Source organism: Plasmodium coatneyi, chromosome 1 (assembly GCF_001680005.1).
Source record: "Plasmodium coatneyi strain Hackeri chromosome 1, complete sequence".
In the NCBI taxonomy this organism is placed as follows: domain Eukaryota; phylum Apicomplexa; class Aconoidasida; order Haemosporida; family Plasmodiidae; genus Plasmodium; species Plasmodium coatneyi.
The window spans coordinates 633,191-653,574 of record NC_033556.1 but is presented as its reverse complement, the minus strand read 5'-3'; the positions used below and the strand labels follow the sequence as shown (position 1 = coordinate 653,574).

Here is a 20,384-nt window from a genome sequence, read left to right as displayed (position 1 = left end):
TTATATAATATTGTGCCGTACACACATATCATGTATAATAATATTATATTCTGCAACACACATATAATTGTTGCACGCACACAGAAAATTAAATGTGATTTTAAATGGATCTCCTTTGTGAAAATGCTACGTTAAGGGAAATAACATCAACATGAATTTACAGAATTTACCCCTCTATTTTGCTTTATTCCTTGTACACCTTAATTGGATCATTTGCACTTTGTCAAGAAAAAGATGAAAGGAGTGTATACATATGTGCACAGAACACTGTAAACCTGTAAAATTTTTCTCATTCATTTCTTATTATTATATATATTACAGCAAAAAAAAAAAAAAAGGAAGAAAAAAGCTGCACAAAATGATTGCACCAAAAATGATGATCACTATGATATATATATATATGTAATCATATATGTATATATATATAATAATATGGTACCCAATTAAAAAAGCAGGGAAAACCGAAAACCCAACTATTCTGAACCTTCCTAATCCTTCCTAGTTCTGTAACTTCAGAAGAGAAAAAAAAGAAGAAAAAAAATGAATGTGGGTATGGGGTGGGTGGAAGGAAGGTTGTTATGGTGGTGGTAGGGTGTATACATTATGAAGAGTGTGCGTTCTTATAAGAAGTACGTAAAAAAATTTTTCATTTCCTTCTGAATACAATGAACAAATAGTTATTTGTATTATATTCCTCCTTTTTATTCGCTTACTTTTTTAAATTTGAGTACCTCCCTCATTAAATAACAAATAAAACATATAAATGAATAGAATATATGCTAAAAAAAGTTCCTACTCAAAAAAGGGAAGGAATATTACTCTTCCCATATATATATGATGAACTGATTTGATGTATATATATATGTATAGTGTATTACCCTTGTGTACAAAAAAAAAAAAAAAAAAAACACTACCCCACTGCCCCCCCTACAAAAAAAAAGGTATTATAAAAAAAAAAAACGGCACTCATACCTTAATCTGATAATAATAATAATAATAATAACAATCATCCTATGGAACATATATATATGATGTTTTATCACAGAAACACATATATATGTATTCCATATAAATGAATGGAAACCAATTACAAAAGTAATTCCATTCTATATACATAGAAATGTGTACACACATAGGAAAAAATGCCGCAATATAACCAGCTGCTGTTGCCGGTGAGTTCACTTCTTCCATCCACCCTTCCCCCTTCCTTCGCTGTGCCAACATGAACATATATACATACATATATATATATGTATATATATAAATATATATATATATATACATGTAGCTATATGTATATATACCATATTCTTTGTGTTGAACATACACCATAAAAAGTATTGAGAAGCGCAAAAAAAAAAAAAAAAAAATATATATACATGGGAATACGTACATATATATTTCATTAATTACCTTCATAGCAGGATGATTTGGAACAATTACCTTCCCAAAATAATTTCTACAGTAAATTCAATACAGGATGCGCTAGTTGTGCCGAAGATTCTGGTGTAACAGAGTTAAAGGACGCATTAGACGACCATACTAGTACTCAGGGATATACGGATAAGGTTGTAAGTGCATGGTGTTGTATGTCCAAAATAAAGGACAGTAGTATCTCCCATAATGAATGGTGTTATTCTTTATATTATTGGATTGGAGACTTTTTATTCAGGAATTCTACGGATGGTAACTTCGTTGCGGGCATGATACCTTCGATCTGTAAGAATGTGAAGGTTACGTACAAGAAAGAGGGATGTGAAATTATCTGTGATCCAGTTGAAAGAAATCTTTTTCTTCACAGGAAAGTAATATTCGACTACATTTATGACTACACTACATTAAAGGGCCTCATAAGTAAAAGTGGTACGGAATGTACTAAGAAATATGGCACATACATGAATTGTATTGTTACCGCATATAATGCTTTAACTGAATACTGTAATAAACCTACAAATAATAATGATCCATATTGTGAAGAATTTAAAAGCAAATTCCATGGCAGTGAAAGTAACAATATTCCGAAACCATCAACATTGAAATGTTCAACAGTGCAGGAAGGAGGACATGGAACACACCAGGCGGACACACTCACCTCCCCTGGAAGTAGCAACATTACCACTATCACTTCTACCATAATCCCAATAGTAGGCCTTCCATTTGTTAGTTTTTTTTTATATAAGGTAACTATTATTAAACATCTGATAAGTGCAGTAATATATAAGAAGTGGACACTATTTTTGTATGAACTGCGTATATCAGGAGGGAGCTTTGCGTTATATATGTATTCTGCACAGATTACAAACTACCAACCTTCCCTTTCTTCTTTTTCTTTCAGTACACTTCCCTACCTTTTTGGTTTCGTAACCAATTTGGAAACAACAACAACAGCGGTGGAAGAAATACGAGAAAAAGATCGGCGGGGCCTAACTTTAGTACATTCACAGAAGACGATTCTTCTACAGAGGTTTCAACAGTATATGAATCCACGGAAGCTTCCACGAGTGACTTAACAGAGAATTCTTCTTTATGTACATCACCATCATCTATCAGCACCAGAAAAGGAAAAGGAACAAATAATAGACATGGAAGGAACATACGTTATCAAGCAATGTAATGTTCCTCTCTCATTAATTATGAGTAGTGTTTGTAATGTCCCCTTTTTCAAATTATAATAAATACTATTCCACTGCTTTTCAGGGAATGTATAAATAACACATATATGATGTTCTCATTCCGTTAATTGTAAATAGTATGCACAATAATAATCGAATTACCCGGGAATTATGGAATGCACAAAAGAAAGAAGTTTTCCACACACATGTGTGACATGGTAAAAAATTTGTGTAATTGTACACACAGTTCCTTTTTTTTTTTTTTTTTGTAAGAACACACTCTTTTTTTTTAAGACACTTTTTTTTTTGCGAACCTCCGAGACACCGCACAAGGTCGCAACTTGGAGCACTTTTCGAATGTCCATAATTGGACCTTAAAAAGGAAAAAAAAATTTATTAAAACTAAAAACAATTATAGATGTAAAAATTTGTAAAAAAAATTCAATCAACACATTTTGTACCTGCAATAAAAAGAAAATTTTACCAAACAAATCAAAATAAAGTGAGGAAAAAAATTTTTCACTTCGACTTATATTAATTACACATTCAACATGTAAACAATTTAATACACAAAACAAAACAAAAAAAAAAAAAAAAAAAATTTACTACACCCTAAACCCGGAATATAAACTTGGAACCTGTTCCTTAGGAACAACTTCCTCACGAGTCTTTTCCTCTTTTATGAACTCACTTCCCATAAATTCTTCCACAATGATTTTAAGAAAATCTTCCTTCGTCGAATGTAAGTCGCTTTTCTGACATTCGTCTAAGACTTCTAAATGAATATCAATAATCATGCGGTGACCAACGCCCTGTTTTTTTGGCCTCTTCGTTATTCCCGTTGGAGTAGATTTTCGTTGTCTGCGTTCCTTTACTAAGGTATATGCACGTGGACCATCTGCCTGGTCGTCCACATGAGCAAGGAGTTCTCCTAAAGGAGGAGAACCGGATACTTGATGAGCTCTTCTGTGACGTTTTCTTCTTTTACCAAGGAAAAAATACTAAAAAGAAAAAGGGAGAAAACAATTTTTAAGAGGGGTGAATGTTTTCTTTTTAGAGCAATAATTACTACTTCAAACCCTAAGTGTGCGAAATCTTACACATACACCCCTAAAATGCGAAATCCTACATACACACACCCTTAAATTGCGAAATCCTACACACACACCCTAAAATGTGAAACCTTACACTCCTTCACTCCTTTTTTTTTTTTTTTTTTTCTTTTTTTTTTCTTTCTTCGCTTACCTTCCATAGCAGATAGCTTATGACGGAAGTACCAATTAGGACAGGAATGGTAGGAAGGTATGGGGTAAGGAGGTCAGAAAGGTTGTCAATCTTGCTAACAACTGGTTTAGCGATAGGGATGGTGGCTCCGCCCCTTCCTCTTTTAACATGTCGTGTTGTGGTTGTTGCTCCTAAGGTTGATTCTGATGTTGCTGGTGGTGGTGGTGGTGGAGGTGGTTGTTGTCCTGGACTACCATTTACACCATCACCTGGAGCACCTGGGACACCTGCAGGTGGAACACCAGGTACCAAAGCACCTGGACCTTTACTGTCGCTACCTGGAGCACCACCTTGACTGTTACCACCAACACTCTCGGGACTAACACCCGCACCTGGAACACCACCTGGACCAGAAGAACCTAAAAAAGGAAGTAAGAAAAAAAGGGTGGTTAAATTTATCCTTCTTACTCTTTCTCTTTTTTTTTTATGTGAACCTTCGGTAAACACTTCTTGCGGAAGTATCCGCTCTCTTTTCTTCCTTTTATCCTTACCGGTAGGTTGTCCTGAGAAATTTGTAGCAGCATGTGTGGGTCCTGGGCCGGAATAACCAGGACTTTGATTAGCTGTAACAGTAACAGTAGGACCTGCTGCGTCAATACTCCCTGAAGCGAATGGATCATTTGCAAAAGGATCAGGTGAGTTATCCATACCATTCCTTGGGCCAGGAGTACTTACGGGAGTAATTTCAATATGAGCTTGACCACCGGCTTCCGGCATCGAGATATCAACCTTATCTGCCTTTATTTGTGGAGTTTTACCTGGTTGTGCTTTATTTGAATCTGCCTGCTGAGGTCCACTTGGTACTCCTGGAGGTAATACTGGTACGGGTTCTGTGTCCCCATCAGATCGTCCACTTGGTGCAGCAGCTGCTGGTGCTTCTACCGGTTTTGCTGCTGTGGCTGGTTTGACTGATGGAGGTGGTGGACATATGTTATTTATTTCTTTCAGAGCTTGTCTTACTTTTGGGTCCCCGTTCTCATTTGGGTTGAGCATTTTACCCAACTTCTTATGTATATTTTGTTTGTCCCCTTCGCAACTTGTACCTTTTACCTTATTCAACAGATTATCCTCCACGCTTAGTGTGCACTTTAGATTTTTTTCCCTTGTGCAAGTAACACAATTAGGATCTGTCTTGCATGTAGTTGAGTTAGTTTTAATTTGATCACTTTTACCAAAGGCCTTTTGTACGACATCGTTGCTTACACAAGGCAGTTTTTCCAGCATATCGGCGTACACATTCAGGAAGGCGCATCCAATAGTTCGATAAAATTGTTGGTTGTTGTTCTTCTTCTTTTTTTCCTCAGCACCATTCCCCGTCCAACCCCCATATGGCTCAATCTTATATATGTCTTCCAACCCCCTAGCAATAAAATTACATGCTTTTTTGTTTGCCTGCGGATTTGATGTACCATCTGTCACTGTAATGTCATCGCAGTATTTGTCGTCTGTTTTACTTCCATTCTTCATAGCAGTAGACAGATCTCTCAATACTTTTCCCACGTCATTCTCCCGCCAGAATGTACACTGTGAAAATGAAAAAAGGCAGAAGGAACGGGACATATATGTATATGTACGCCAAGTACGTGCAGGACTTATGGTCGTCCCCGCCCCCCTTTTTTTTGTCATATGTAGAAGGGGACATGTTCCATTGAAATGACGTTGAATACAGTGAACAAAAAATATTATTCCCCTTCTTACCCAATCCTGCTTTCTATATTCTGAATATATTCTGTCCTTAAACCATTTAACTGTTACACATTGTACACGTTGACATAAGGTATTATTAGTAGAACTTATAGTAGACAAAGAATTTGTTATTTGCCCATTCTGCTGGAGCAGTTTTTCCACTTCGTCCTTTACTTCGGTTTTGTCATTGTAACTTTTATTTTTATACTCTATTTCACAATCGAAGTTAGGTTCCCTTTTACAAGGAACACAATTAGTATCACCATTATTCTTACATATAGTATTCCAAAGTTGGTTCCCAGCATTGAAGGCGTGCTTCACGCCTTCGTTTTGGGAACAAGGCGACTGTTGTTCCAATCTGTCTGCGTATGCATTTAATAGAACACAATTCATAGTTCTCGTAAATAATTGGTTATCATCCGACTTTCTTATATTTTCAGCATTGGTTCTATCACCTTCCTTTTGAATACGATATATATGCTCTAATCCCCGAACAATATAATTACATGCTTGCTTGTTTGATTCTACAGATGAACCATCTGTCACTGTAATGTCGTTGCATGAAGCATGGTCCGTTGTACCCCCATTCGTCATAGCACTGGACAGGTCCCCCAATCTCTTCTGGACGTCTTTATCCCAGAATGTACTCCGCTAATAAGGAGAAAGCAAGGAACATATACATAAGAAATCAATGCACAAACCGTATTTATGCTAGACCCTGGGACGTTACTATGTATAAAACACATTATTCATTATATTTCTTTGTATTATAATCAATAGTAAGAATGTTTACCCAGCTGCTTCCGAAGGATACACTATTTACCTCCCTATTTGCTCTCCATCTTTCTGCTACACATGTTACACGTTCACATAAGACTGCCTTATCCGTACATTCAATACCTATAACAAGGAAGTGAGGGACGAAGAAAACAGTGACTGAAGACATGGACAGTAGGGGTAGATTCCTTTGTTCTACATTCCCCTTTTTTCTTTTTTTTTCTTCCTTCTTTTCCATTCTCCTTTCCTTTCCTTCCCTTTCTTTCTCTTTCTTTTTTTTCTTTCTTTTTGATGCACCCTTTTTCAGGGTACACGTAGAAGGTTGCCCCTTGTCCGGTTGTCCCCCTTGTACGGTTTTCTCCCTTGTCCAATTACCCCTTCTCCGATTGGACCCCTTGTTCGGTTTTTTTCCCATTATCCTGTTTGACCCCTTGTTCGCTTGTCCCCCTTGTCCAGTTCACCCCCTTGTCCAGTTCACCCCCTTGTCCAGTTCACCCCCTTGTTCAGTTTCCTTTCCCCCTTGCCCGTTTTCCTTTCCCCCTTGCCCGTTTTCCTTTCCCCCTTGTCCGCTTTCCTTTCCCCCCTTGTCCGCTTTCCTTTCCCCCCTTGTCCGGTTTCCTTCCCTCCTCCTTAGACATCCTTTGCTTCCTTTCCTTCACCCTCCATCCCCTAAAACCGAAAACTACCCCGTCTTTTCTTTAACCCCTTCCCTTCCTTAGACTCTTACTCTATCTCCCCCTCGTTCCTCTTTCCCTCAAGTCCTTTCCCCAAAATGCTTCCCTCCTTTAATGTTGTTTTTTCCTCTCTCTCCCTTAAGGTTGTTCTTTTTTTCTGTTTTTTTTTTTTTTTTTTTTTTTTTCTTTTAATGTTATGTTTATGTTCTACTTACCTTGCTGTTGAGGTGGTTGTGGATGTGCAGATACTGGTCCTCTTTGTGTTGTAGGAGATAAGGGAGGATCATCCCCCACTGATTGTTCGTTCCTGGCTAGATTGCCAGGTCGACTTGATACAGCTGCTGCTTCAGCTTTCCTGCGTTGAACTTCAGCCTTGTGGTCTTGAAATTTTTTGTTTAAACTTTCTGCTAACTGCTTCACTAAGCTATCCGTCCAAAAATTATCCTTCCCCTTTGCTTTTGCTACTGCTTCCTTCAATACCTTATTCAACTCTTCCTTCCCCGATGTTTTAGTGTCTTTGCCGTCATCTAGAGACAGGTTTTCACCGTCGTTTACTTTTATTTCTAAGTTACTTAGGGTTGCTCTGTCAAGGTTCTGCTGCTTTGGGCAATAATTCTCATTTTGTCCTTCGGCCCTTAATCTGTGCAGTTTGCTCTCTCCTTTTTTTACTTCTGATAACCCCTCTCTATTATCCTTATCCCTCTTATATTCCTCTATCCATTCCTTAATTTGCCCGCTCATGAACTTTCCCCCTAATACTAAACTCCCGACATCTACTTCCTGACATAATTCATTCCCCTTGCCAACACGGAGACTTGTCCTGATACCTGGCATCTTACTATTAACGAATGAGGCTACTTCCCTTAAATTACAATGATCGCCTAACATACTCAATATTGTTACTTTACCAAGCAAACATCTATAGTAAGAGTGCAGTTCCTTCTGTTTTGATCTAATTTCATTCTCTCTTTTTGTCCAAGTGGTGTGCCTTAAGTTGCTTGGCCCTATCGCTGCGTGCTCTTGTTTTAATCCATCCATCCAAAGAAACATTCTTATTAATATTTTACATAACTCCTTATTCCAGTCCTTGTTCAACGAGGCACAACTTTCTTTATCCTTTTCCCCATCATCCTGTATATTATTCATCATGTCCGTAAATACTGTTTTCAACTCATCCCATATGCTTTTCTAAGAAATATATAACCATGAACATCCATACATGTGTGTGTATGTACATACACATTATTCCTTCCTATGCGCTTTTAAATTATATATAAACTATGAAATTATTCCTTCCACATTATGTTATTTTTACATTATAATTTTACTTTTTCTTTTTCATATGTAAAAAGTTCATTTACCTCAAAGTTGTCCATTTCTGCCATACTGTGTGCTTTCATCCATTCTGTTATTAAATTGGTGATGAAATGAAGCTGCTGTGCGGTTATTTTCTTTCCCCCTTCCGCCGTGTGTTGGGCGCTTGCTGTTGGTGCCATATTCTTCGTTCTAATGCTACCAGTATTACTACTCGAGAGACCTAATTTTGTTAAATTCCTCCTTTTTTCCTCACAACCCTGCTTCCCTGTTGGGTTTTTATTTATTAATTCCATAACTTTCGTATTCTTTTCTATAGCAGTCCCAATATGTTGTATCATCGGTTGTTCCAATACTTTCATAGGTTCCAGTACTTCACTATAATCGCATTCCTCATGCACAACCCCTCCACTAAGTGTTGTGCCCAATTCTTTTATTTTAGCAAATGCGCTACTTACAGCATTCTCCTTATCACAATGATCAGACAGATAGAAGGTTGACCACAACTTCAGTATTGCACATTGGACATACTCTTTCACTTTTCTATTAATTTCTTCTTTAGTGTTCCCTCCTTTGGGCGTTGTCCATATTTTCAACAAATTTTTTAAAATGAATTCACATACTTTCTTTTCTTCTGTCTCGCTCATGCTTTTACATCCTTCCTGAGCTGCTCCACTATCATCTTCATCATTCATTTTTTGAAGGAAATCATTCAGCCAACCCCTTATTTCTGTAATTAATTTAGTCTATAAATTAGAATAATATATGAATATATATTACTCACATATGATATATTTATTCTTACTAGAATAGAACAATATGATTCGAAACAAGAACATATTAACACTGTACACATAGATTGTATCATAATATTATACCTCCCCTGCCTTCCTGCTACTAGTACTATACCCTTCTTGCTGCAACCATTCTTCCTTTAGCGGGCCGAATACTTTATCTTCATCGTCACCCTTGGACGGAGCCATTTTTTTTTTTTTTTTACCACATTATTCAATAATTACGTTATTCATCGAATTATGAAATAGTACTGCCTCAAATGCTGCGTGCAGCACATTTTCCTTCCACCCACATTATCATTGTTTTGATTAACTTCTTCCAAGCCTACAAAATTTCCCCTTTTCTTTTTTAGAACAATGCGCTGTATTGGGCAGGAGGGGAGGTTACTCCCCTTTTTTTTTTTTTTTTTTTTTTTTTCCTTAACTTGCTTTTATTTCTTTAAAACAAGGAAGAGGGTAATAACCTTCCCTTCCTTTCTATATAAAATGCATTTCACATATGTACCTTTCTACATTCCACGAAAAAAGCGAAAAGAAAGGAATTACCTACCTCCGTCTTTTCTTTTTTCTTTTATTAAATTTTTTTTTTTTTCCTCGAAAAAAAAGGTGAAAAACATTTCCTCTCCTCTTCCTATACCTTCTACTTCATCTTTTATTTTTCTCTTTCTTCTTTTCCTTTAATTTTTTTTCTTCCCTTTTTTCTTTGACTTCCTTCCATTTTATTTCTTTAAACCTTCACTTTTTTCCTTTTTTTTATAACCTATTTCTATTTTTTTTTTTTTTAACTCCTCTCCTTCTTTCTCAAACGGAGAAGCAATCTTCCCCTCCTTCCTGTATATAATACATTCTTCCTCTAGAAAAAAAAAAGGAGAGAAGAAAGGGAAGATTCCTTCCCATTCCCTTCCTATACATTGTATTTCTTCCTTCTTCCTTAAAAAAAAGGGAGTAGCCTTATTCCTTCTCTTCCTTTCCTTACATACACTATATATTCTTCACATTAAAAAAAAGAAAAAGAGAAGGACGGAAGGAATTATATACCTTCCCAAGTTCTTTCCTCTTTTTTCCTTTTCTTATAGACTTTTTTTGTTCTTCAAAAACTTCTTTTAGGTTTTTTTAACCTTTTCCTTTCTCTAAATTTCCTCCCTCACTCTTTGAACATTTTTTTTTTTCCTTCTTTTTTTCTTATTCTTTTTTTCTTTTGTGATAAGGAGGAATTGGAAAAAAAAAGAGTTGATAAAAAAAGGGAGAAGGTGCATAATTCCTCTCTTCCTCTTTCCCGTTTTTTCCTTTACGAAGAATACAAATGTATGAGGAGAGAGCAAGGGAAGGGAAAAGAAAAAATTTGCTTATTTTCTTTTTTTTTTTTGAGGAAATTGCTGAGTTCTTTTTTTTTTTTGTAGGAAAAGAAAAAAAAAAGAAAAAAAGAAAGAAAGAACAAAAAAAAAAGGAAAGGAAGGAGGGTCTAATGAGGAAAGGTGCATCTAAGGAAAGAAGGAAAGAAGCAAAGAAGCAAAGGAAGGAAGTAAGGAAAGAAGGAAAGAAGGAATGAGGAAGGAAAGGATGGTCTAAGGAAAGAAAGAAAGGGGTCTAAGGAGGAAGGAAAGGGCTGGATGTTGGATTTCGCATTTAGTGTTAGAAGGAAAGTTGTTAGGGGTGTCAGAATGAAAGGTTGGTAGGGGTGTGGGAAGGAAGGTTGTTAGGATGGTGGTTGGCGGAAGGAAGGTTATGTTAGGGTGGTGGTTGGCGGAAGGAAAGTTGTTAGGTGGTAGGTGGGTTATTAGGGGTGATAGGTGGAAGGAAGGTTGTTGTTAGGGGTGGTAGGTGGAAGGAAGGTTGTTGTTAGGGGTGGTAGGTGGAAGGAATAGTTATTAGGGGTGATAGGTGGAAGGAATAGTTATTAGGGGTGATAGGTGAAAGGAAGAAACCTTGTTAGGTGGGTTGGTGGTAGGTGGGTGGAAGGATGGTTGTAAGTGTGGTAGGGTGGATGGAAGGTTGTTAGGGTCGTGGTAGGTGGAAGGAAGGTTGTTAGGGGTGTTAGAATAAAGGGGGGATGAATGAAATGGTTCTATGGAAGGAAGGAGAGTAAAGGGGGTGGAACCACCCCGTCCTTTTTTTTTACGCATATGTGCCAATAGTTTATTTCTGTGTGTATGCAAAATGTTGTGCTGTTCGCTCCCAGTTTCCTTCCCTTCTCTTGCATTCTTTTCTTGGAAGTTCGGTGTACTTAGGCAGGTGTGTTACTTTTTCTTCTACGTTTTTCAGTTACTTCCCTTCGGGTTTCGCTACAGCAACACTAGGAGTTTGACACTTTTAAACGATTCCGTCTATTTTCAGCTTTTTAAAGGGTATATTTGGAACGGTTGCTTTTTTTTTTTTTTTTTTTTTCTTTTTTTTGTCCCACCATATGATTATATAATGCGGAACGTGCATTTAATTAGATCTTTACCACCGTGGGGGAGAACAGGCAAAAATTAACTAACCAAAAAGCAATTGCTCTCGTCCACTTCCCCTTGGACACTCCTCCCAAATTAAGAAGATCTTTTAATATGCGCACCATACGGGTGGTGGTTAACGGAATGTTCCCCGAAAAAAGTGATTGGAAAAAAAAAAAACAATTTTTTGTTCACATGTCTGTAAGGGGGAGGACATGCAAGTCGATCACAAGTTGGATGTAACTATGGCAACAAAAAAAAAAAAAAATAATAAAATAAAGCATGGGATGTGCGCACAGATTGCCTACACAGGATGATACGCACGAGCGGACGGTGGAAATGAAAAGAAAATACTCTCGGCGGTGGGAGCGCCCGCAACGCTAAAGGGAGGCACGTACTAGGTGTGACCGCCGCCCCCCTTAGTCATTCTCCGAGAGGACCTTCTTAATGTTGAAGGGGCGGAAGGGAATGCCGTCACCCTTGTAGAACTTGTTCTGAAATTCCACCCACTGCAGACGCAAGGAGTGGAGGAAGCACTCGAGTGTATCCATGCAGAGTATAACAGCGATGGTAAGGATGGAGAAAAGCTGAGAAAACACAATAAGGTTAATAAGTACAGACATGAAGCTATCCTTCTTGAGTGAGTTCAGAATAGTTTGCTCGAAAAAGACAAACGACAACTGCTGGTGTGCTAGGGACAGGGCCCACAGTCGCAAGTACGAAGCCGTGTTACTAATGAGGCCTAAAATAAACTCTATCGTTTCGATAAGCTGCTCGATCCATATTTCTGAGATGTTTTCTTCGTGGTGGGCCGCTCCCACGGAAGCCGCTCCGAAGGACTCTGCCATGGCGTCCTGATCCTCAGGCGATGCGGGGCTAAGGAGGTGAGCTTCCATCTCGTCATCCGTGGGTTTATTACGCCTCCTGGGGGAGAGGTAGTCATCTTCACGGTTGTTGCTGCCCCCCCCGAAGGCCACGTTGGGGCTTCTCTTATGCAGAGATGGAGAGGAGGAAGTGCCGTTCACCACATTCGCTCCATTCCCACCACCACCCACGCCTACCAAGTGGTTAAATGTGTGTGTCATTTCCTTCTCCTCGTGGTGAGAGTAGCTGCCCCCCCTGGATGATATACTTCCCCTGCTCTTTTTCTCCTTCATAATGTGGTACGTCCTAATGGCGGGCTTACAAACGAACATAAGGGGGATACACAAAACGAAAATCGCAATGAGGAAAGCCTGCACTAACCCCTGGTGAGCGTAAAACTGGTTATCCGCTGTTAGGTCCTTCATTAGGTACATATTTATAACCGTGTTTATGATTCCCTGCTTCTTGTACCCTCCGTAACCTATGGGTGTCACCCATTTGTAGATAATTAAAAAGACGAGGTAGCCAATTATAGAAAGCATCATCATCAGCTGAGGGAGAAATTCGAAGAAGAAGTCCATCTTCCTCCGGTAATGCAGCGCATTCAACCCCTTCATCAGAACACCAAAGGTCATATGTAAGAAACCTATAATTATGGAAAACTTCATTTTGAAGGAGTTAATGTAGGTTAGTTCATTTTCTGCTCCTAGCCATTTTGCATCAAAACCAAAAATGTACGGATCTGCGTCTTCCATCTTGCCAGTAGCTTCATTCATCACTTGCCTCCTCTTGTAATACGTGACCGAATCCACCTGCCTATCCACCTCAAACATGGACGTAAACAAATTCAATGGCATAGAGAAAAAGTCGTTGTAGAGAACCCCCGCGTAGATTGCGAAGAACCCCATCAGAAGTAACATATACCTTCCATCCAGTAACATACTGACCATCTCGTTCTGACTTTTATTTTTCACACGACTGTTAATAATAATTAGGAAGAGAGCAAAGAGGAAGATACAGACTCCGTGTCCTACATCCCCATACATAATACCAAAGAGAAAAGGAAACGTGATGATCGTAGAAATGGCTGGATTTATTTCACCATAACGGGGGATACCATACGTATCTACCATCGACTGGTACGACTTGGTAAACTTGTTAGTCTTAATATAAGTCGGGGGAGAAATGTTCGGGGTAAGTACCTTATCCGACAACAACAACGCTGACACCAGATCGTTGGACGATTTGGTAATTAGCATGTGTCTAATTTTCTCCTCATCGTTTGCACTGAACCAACAGTCACATCGTAAGGTTATGTCACTTCCTTCGAAACAGTTCAAACTATTGTATATGTATCTCTCCTTTTTACAAAACAACTTCCACTCCTCTATCAGACTGTTCTTATTAGGCTCAACGACATTTATAAGAACGAAAATTTCGTTTATGAAGTATTCCTCGTATGCCTTTAATGCCTTCTCCTTATCTGTGATGATCTCCTTCAGCTCCTTCAATCTTTGCCTTGCTTGTTCATACGTTTTTGGCCAATCGTACGTTTTTACATCATATGCTTTACATATTTTTAGTATCTTCTGGTATATATTGCTTTGGGAAGATCCCTGACAGTATACAACGAAGACACTCTTCGGCTCATTCTTCTTCCCCTTATCGTTGTTCATGTCGTTACTTGCATCCATGCCATCGTCATCACTTCCGTTGTTCAGGCAGGAGGATGCTCCCCCTCCCCCAGCAGCACCCTCATCGGCGTCATTCATTCCATCGGCCACCCCACCCCTGGAAGAATCTGCACTTTCATCGATACTTTGAAAGTATGTGTAGGTGTTCCCTCTCAACGCCCTAAAAATAGTTCGACTGAAACTTTCCTGGTCCTTCGTCTTTATGACCCCAGATATGTTCGTAAACATCATCATGCTCATTCCATCCTTCATCATATTCGTCTGTAGAGAGACACTTTCGTCATTTACCTCATCGTAGGGGAGGGAACTCTCCGGAAGTCTTTTACTGATATTTCCATTTTTCGTTCCACCTGGATTCAGCTGATTCATAGCCGTCAAAATTACGTGTTTCTCCTCTATTGCGTTGTTCCTCTCGTCAACAAGGTCCTTGTTGTTGTTGCAAAAACGAACAAACTGTACATGCAGACGGTTTAGTGATTCCTCCACTTGGTCCAATTCATACACATTATCGTGTTCCAAAAAGGAGTCTATTTTACTTTTCTTAATTTTTACATTGGGCAATTTTTTAATATTTTCTTCCAAAAAGCGAAGAATCCTCTCCATGTCGTCTATCCTCTGGATGTACTTTTTGTACTGCCTCTTCATCGTCTTCTCGTTCATGTCGATGAATTGTATGTCGACGTTCTTTCCTAGGCAGTCTAGGTATTCCCTGGCTCGGTCCGAGGGCAGGACCAGCGTCCCGTGCTTCATCGTCTAAAAGGGGGTGGATAAGCGTAATATGTGGATACGTGGCACATTTGCATACGCGTAATGTGTGCATTTCCCCCTGGGAAGTACTCCCGCGGACACTGCCACTTCGGCCTGGCGGCGCCCTTACCTCCGATCTGAATATTCCCATGGTTACAAATCTCAAAAGGCAACAGGTGGGGGGGCTTCATACGGTGTGACCCCAACCATATAGCTGGACCACGTAGAACAAAGGGTGTGTTTGGGAGGGAGAAAGGCCTCTGTCTCCTCCACAGTGCGCGGTTGGGCGCGGCGCAAGTAAAGGCAAAGCAGGATGGAGTGAAAAGCGCAGTGACTACTCCAAAGGGGTTGATCCGGCACGCACGTGACAACCTACTTTTCGCATGCGCGCCTATTTACTGAACAAATGCCAGCGCGATGGGATAGCGAAACATGCACAAAAAGGCTTCACTCCAATTTTGTGCACATGTTTCATGCCATTCTGTTTCTCTCAATTTTGCGTTTCCTCCAGCTGGCGTTTTTTTTTCCTCCCTTTTGTCAATTTTCGCGTTTTATTTTTTTTCCTCGCGTTGTGCCTTCCTGGGTGATTTTGCGATTTGAGCGAAAATTTATCGCTTATGCTTGCCAATTTGGCTGAATTTTTTTTTTTTTTTCTCTCCGCTTTTTCCATCAAGGGAACCACTTTCCTCCAAATAAAATGAACGTAAAATGCAGAACGCACAAACGCACAATCGCGCGGCGTATTTTTTTTTTGCGCCCCCGCATGTACGTACGCACGTGTACGCGCGTTTGTGCCGGGCTGCGCATCCCCATCTGCGTGCTCCAACCCCATGCAGTGATGCATACATATACGGGGAAGTTTTTACCGCAAGTTTGCCGCACGTTCATCGCTCATTTCGCTCAGCCGCGCCCTTCCCCCCTGTGCACATGCACTTCTGCGCGCTGGGTGAATTTGTGTAGCTCGCAGCGCAGTGGTGTATATATAGGTATACCCAACGCAGATAAGATACACAAGTTTGCCTTTACGTGAAATTTTCATGTGTATACTCTTTTCCCCCGCGAGGAGAATTTTGCCATTTTTTGTTACCTGACCTGTTCAGGTAAAAATGGAAAAAAAAAAAAAAAAAAAAAAAAAGCGAAAAAGGGAGGAAATAATTGGCTAGCTCAACTTCGTTCAGAGTTTCCTGTTCATAGTGAACCATATGAATGTTTTTCCTGCCAGCGCTTTTTCTTCGCTTTTGTATGACCCTGTTCGGGTAAATTTCTGCTGACCTTCGCGCGAACGTATGGACAATTGGTCGGTCTGCGTTTGAGGCAGTTCATACGTAGCAGCACAACTGTTTTTGTGGTCTGACTCGGCTTCATACACCACATCGCACTTGGAAAACAGCCCACAGGGGGGGTGCCACGTACATAGGCACCTTCTACTTAAAACTGCTCATTGTTCGTGTTTAAAAGGAGCAAACGAAAAAAAAAAAGAAAAAACGCAACAGTGAATGGTCAGCTGCCCTGCACAGCGGGATGGGCAAACGGCCAACATAGTGTAAGCGAAAAGGACAAAAAAAAAGAAACATAACCATTTGTGCATGTGTGGGAGTGAGATCCAACCGCGTGGAGCGATAACGGAGAGAAAGCTGTGTCGAATTGAAGGACACAACGAGGAATGAGACCTATCCATTCGGTTTCTTAAAAGAAAAACGACCCACCCACACAGGTGGGTTAATCCAGTGAGTCAGTCCAACTGAGCGCTTGTAAAGCGGCACTACGTGTTGACAGCACGTATCCCCGTTTTGGAGGAAACTCCCTTCGTTACCACACATAATTGTGCAAACTATCAGTATATGCAAAATGCACATGACAGTCATAACCACTCCTCATACAGAGAGGACTCTCACTACAGTTCCTTAAACTGCGACATATCAATCTTATCGGGGAAGAAGCGAACGTTTTCGGTCTGCTTGTTCAGGAGCTGGTTAAAGACGGGGTTCATTTTTTTACATGTGTTTAGTAGCAGCTCCAAGTGGGGGACATACTGCTTCATTTTCTCGTTTGTCTCTGCATAGTCCAGTGCGTCCAGCAAGTACAGCTCAAATTCTTCCAACTGCTCTATGGTCCTAATGGAAGACTTAATTATGGACTGCCTATCTTCACTCATGTCTAGGGTGGTCGAGAGGAAAACTATCCTGGTGAAGTCGAAGGTGCCCTTCACCTGTAGCTTCTGCTGTGCCACGATGCGGTCCTTCAGCATCCTGAGGATTTTCTCCGTCATGCTCATTTGGTCTGCTCCTCCGGGTTCGGCCCCCTCATCGGGGTTGCTAGCCCCATCACCCGCATCAACGTTGTTAACCCCGCTGACACCGCTCCCCACCAACTTGGTGTGCGCCTCCATCACCTTGTCATCGATGAAGGTAAGCACGTAGACGTCAATGAGCTTCTTCCTAAACATGTCGGTAATTATCTGGTCGATATTTTCTCCCTTAAGAATGCAAGCAATCATGTATTCCACCTTCTCCTTGGCCTTCTTCTTCCTTTGGCTTACAATATATGGGTTCAGGAAGTCCTGAATTTTTACCAACTTTTTGAGTTTCTCTGTTTCGTTCTCCTTCTTGTACAGGTGAATTTTGTGGTTTATAATTTCTTCGTATACGTCGTTTTCGCTTAAGGGTTGGATGTACTTGTGGATCTGTTCATACTGGAAGTGACTCATTTTTTCAATTTCCTCGATCATTTTTTGTTTTCTGTCCACCTCTATGAAGAGGTCTCTGTCGTGAAGAAAGTTTCCTGTGACTTTGTCCACACTTCTTTCGAATGCGTTCAAGGCTATTTTTTTGGGGGGGAATTTATCCCTTTTTGGTGACCTCACCGGGGGGCGAAGAAAGCAGTGTGGCCCCTTTGTCTCACAGTTGGTAAAAACAGTAGGTGTGCTGCGTTTGCCCTGTAATCTGCGTTTTTCCACTTGGAGGGCACTTCCCCACACGGTGCACAGCACCAGCAGCAACAGAACTAGCGCCCAAACTGCGATGGCACTGTCGCTTGGCCTGCGCCTCCACGCGCGTCTCTCCTCCCTCCTGTTTGGCATTTCGTCTGGGCAGTCATTTAAACGAAGCAAAAAAAAAAAAAAAAAAAACAATTCGATTAGGTCCCCAATACTCTCCAATTTGCAGGTATGCGCGGGTGGATAAGCTTCCACCATGAAGCAATTCCTACGAAAGTGCTGCGCTTAGTTCTACCCTTCGTTTCTGTTTTTTTTTTTTTTTTTTTTTTTTTTTTCCGCAACCCCTTTAGGTAGTCAAAACGGTTTCTGCTCAGTGCCACGTTGCTTTATGACCCAATTGGGCGCCAGCCTTCCTCGACCATTTCTCTCCACAGGGAAAAGAACCACTTAAGGCGTTTTCCCTGAGGAGGTCGTTTGATAAGTCATTCATTTGCTGGATCAGTTGTGTATTTTTCTTTTTTTTGGCCGCTTCGCCCTGGATGAGGTGCCCACCCATGGGAATGCTCTTCCCCCGCAAAAAGTGAGTGCGCCGCAAGGGCATATTTCCTGTGCCTCTACATCCTTGTATCGGTAGATAAGTAGTTGTATGCGTACTTGCCCATGTGTACACGTGGTACCCCTCTTGACCGATGCCCATTCCATGTTAAACCGCCTTTACTTACCCCCTCCGCAGTGGAGAGCCGCATGCAGAACGTGAAGCTGGTGAAACCCGTGGTGGTTGGCACCTATGCTTTCTTACTCTCCCAGCAGGTATGCCCCTAGGAGGGAGTTTCTAGCAGAGTCGTATCGTCTACACGGAAACGTTTTAGCCGTATCGTCTACACGGCAACGTTTTAGCCGTATCGTCTACACGGTAACGTTTTGGCCGTATCGGTCTGCCCACTTAACCCTCCATGTGACCCCCCTCCCCACACAGGAGAAGCGAAAGTTTGGAAATATGACCCACAAGTGGACCTGCCTGTTGCGCTGCCCCAACTATTCGGACCTCTCTCTCTTCATCCAGAAAGTCGTTTTTGAGTTGGACCCCTCCTTCATTTACCCCAAGCGAGGTTGGTTGCCTTGAATACGTCCCCCCCATACACGCGTCGGGAGATCTGCTCGGCGAACCGTTCTGTTCGGATAACCGCTTCGCCCCACTGGAGACACCGCCCTCCTCCCCGTTCCGTTCCAGTTTACACGCAGCCCCCCTACGAGGTGAACGAAATAGGATGGGGTGAATTCTACCTCACCGTGAAGATCTACTTCGCCGATGTGTCCTTGGCGCCCGTGAGCATTGTCCACTTTGTGAAGGTAGCCTGCATGCATCGGACAGGCAGACCAGTCGAATTGATTGGTCTGGTCGGTCGAAACATTAATGGATGACTGTTAATAGGTTATGTTATGTATAGCAAACTGTGCACCGTTCGCTCATTGCTGCTCATTTTTTTTTTTTTTTTTTTTTTTTTTTTTTTCGTCTTAGCTAAACACGGATGAAGAGTCGGCCTGCCCCCCCTGCGTCGTCAACGAGGTTAGTGCCACCGGGAAGGACACGCCATTCCACCCATCCCGTTCCCTTGTACCCGTCGATTTCTGCACAACCGATGATTGTTTCATGACCACCCCCGCAGACGTACGAAGAAATAATTTTCCGAAACCCCACGGTCAACCTGTACAACAAAATAATCCAAAGCAACAACAGCAAGACGGCCCCCCACAAGTACCACGAGCACTGTAAGTTACACGGTGCAAATATACCAGGCACGTCTGTTAGGTAGTTGTTACTTTGCCAACCTGCTAAGCGGCTTATTTTACCCCTCCCCGCAGTCCTGAAGTACGACTTCCAGGAAGAGACCTACACGAGGAAGTACCTCCAGTTCCAGTCCAAGGTGCAAGAGGAGATATGTGACCTGATGACCGAAGCGACGGAGCTATCCAAGGACGTAATGCGAAAGGGACGCAAAAGAACAAGCGTCACAGCAAGCATCATAGGGAAACTCCCCCCTCTACACACATACACATGTGCATGCTAGTAATAGTGTTGCTGCAGGTGTACTCATCTATGTGTGTGTTTCCCCCCTTCTCTCCATTCACAGATAAACGAAGCACAGCAAAAATACTTCACACGTAAGGAGCTATTAACCCCCCCTCTATACACACGAACAGTTATTGCATGAGCAAAGTAGAGTTTTTCACGTTCAATCATTTTTCCTGAAAACATGTTTTCTCCCCCCTCTTAGTGAAAGCCGAAATGGGTGTTAGCAGTGACGACAACTAGACCAACCGCATAACGTCCAACAAACTGTCTGTTCTTCGAGGAGATCCCACTGCAAATGCATTTAAAAAATACATTCCTCTTATTCTGCACAGTCGTGTCTATGTGATGCCATTTTTGAAAATGCTCTTCTGGTGAGTCGCTTTATGCTCACGTGGGGAGAGGGCAACAACATCACTTTGGAGTAGCCCCCCCTACGGGAATTTAATTTCAATTTTTTTTTTTTTTTTTTTTCTCCCCATTTGATGCTACACCGTGGA

At 41.0% G+C, this 20,384-nt stretch overlaps 5 protein-coding genes across 5 annotated transcripts; 2 read left to right on the top strand and 3 right to left on the bottom strand.

The window, feature by feature from the left end:
• Positions 1-1,142: 1,142 nt before the first annotated feature.
• Positions 1,143-2,614, top strand: PCOAH_00001450 (Variable surface protein Vir7-like; the record flags this gene model as incomplete). Its single annotated transcript, XM_020056962.1, has 3 exons — positions 1,143-1,172; positions 1,422-2,210; positions 2,336-2,614. 3 exons carry the CDS (start codon positions 1,143-1,145, stop codon positions 2,612-2,614), a joined length of 1,098 nt encoding a protein of 365 aa, XP_019912393.1.
• A 603-nt stretch (positions 2,615-3,217) lies between these two features.
• On the bottom strand, positions 3,218-6,328 carry PCOAH_00001440 (SICA antigen; the record flags this gene model as incomplete). The annotated part of the gene is made up of 6 exons (XM_020056961.1): positions 3,218-3,613; positions 4,106-4,255; positions 4,388-4,498; positions 4,572-5,420; positions 5,595-6,233; positions 6,284-6,328. 6 exons carry the CDS (start codon positions 6,326-6,328, stop codon positions 3,218-3,220), a joined length of 2,190 nt encoding a protein of 729 aa, XP_019912420.1.
• Positions 6,329-11,992: 5,664 nt separating this feature from the next.
• On the bottom strand, positions 11,993-15,029 carry PCOAH_00001430 (V-type proton ATPase subunit a; the record flags this gene model as incomplete). Its single annotated transcript, XM_020056960.1, has 2 exons — positions 11,993-14,884; positions 15,009-15,029. The coding sequence occupies 2 exons, from the start codon at positions 15,027-15,029 to the stop codon at positions 11,993-11,995; spliced, it is 2,913 nt and encodes a 970-aa protein (XP_019912411.1).
• A 1,743-nt stretch (positions 15,030-16,772) lies between these two features.
• PCOAH_00001420 (Uncharacterized protein) lies at positions 16,773-17,957 on the bottom strand (the record flags this gene model as incomplete). The annotated part of the gene is made up of 1 exon (XM_020056959.1): positions 16,773-17,957. One exon carries the CDS (start codon positions 17,955-17,957, stop codon positions 16,773-16,775), a length of 1,185 nt encoding a protein of 394 aa, XP_019912492.1.
• A 589-nt stretch (positions 17,958-18,546) lies between these two features.
• PCOAH_00001410 (Gas41-like protein) lies at positions 18,547-20,124 on the top strand (the record flags this gene model as incomplete). The annotated part of the gene is made up of 8 exons (XM_020056958.1): positions 18,547-18,623; positions 18,790-18,922; positions 19,045-19,163; positions 19,333-19,380; positions 19,481-19,583; positions 19,677-19,792; positions 19,946-19,976; positions 20,090-20,124. Coding segments are annotated over 8 exons (651 nt in total), but the record flags the coding sequence as incomplete, so codon positions are not given.
• Between the last annotated feature and the right edge of the window lie 260 nt (positions 20,125-20,384).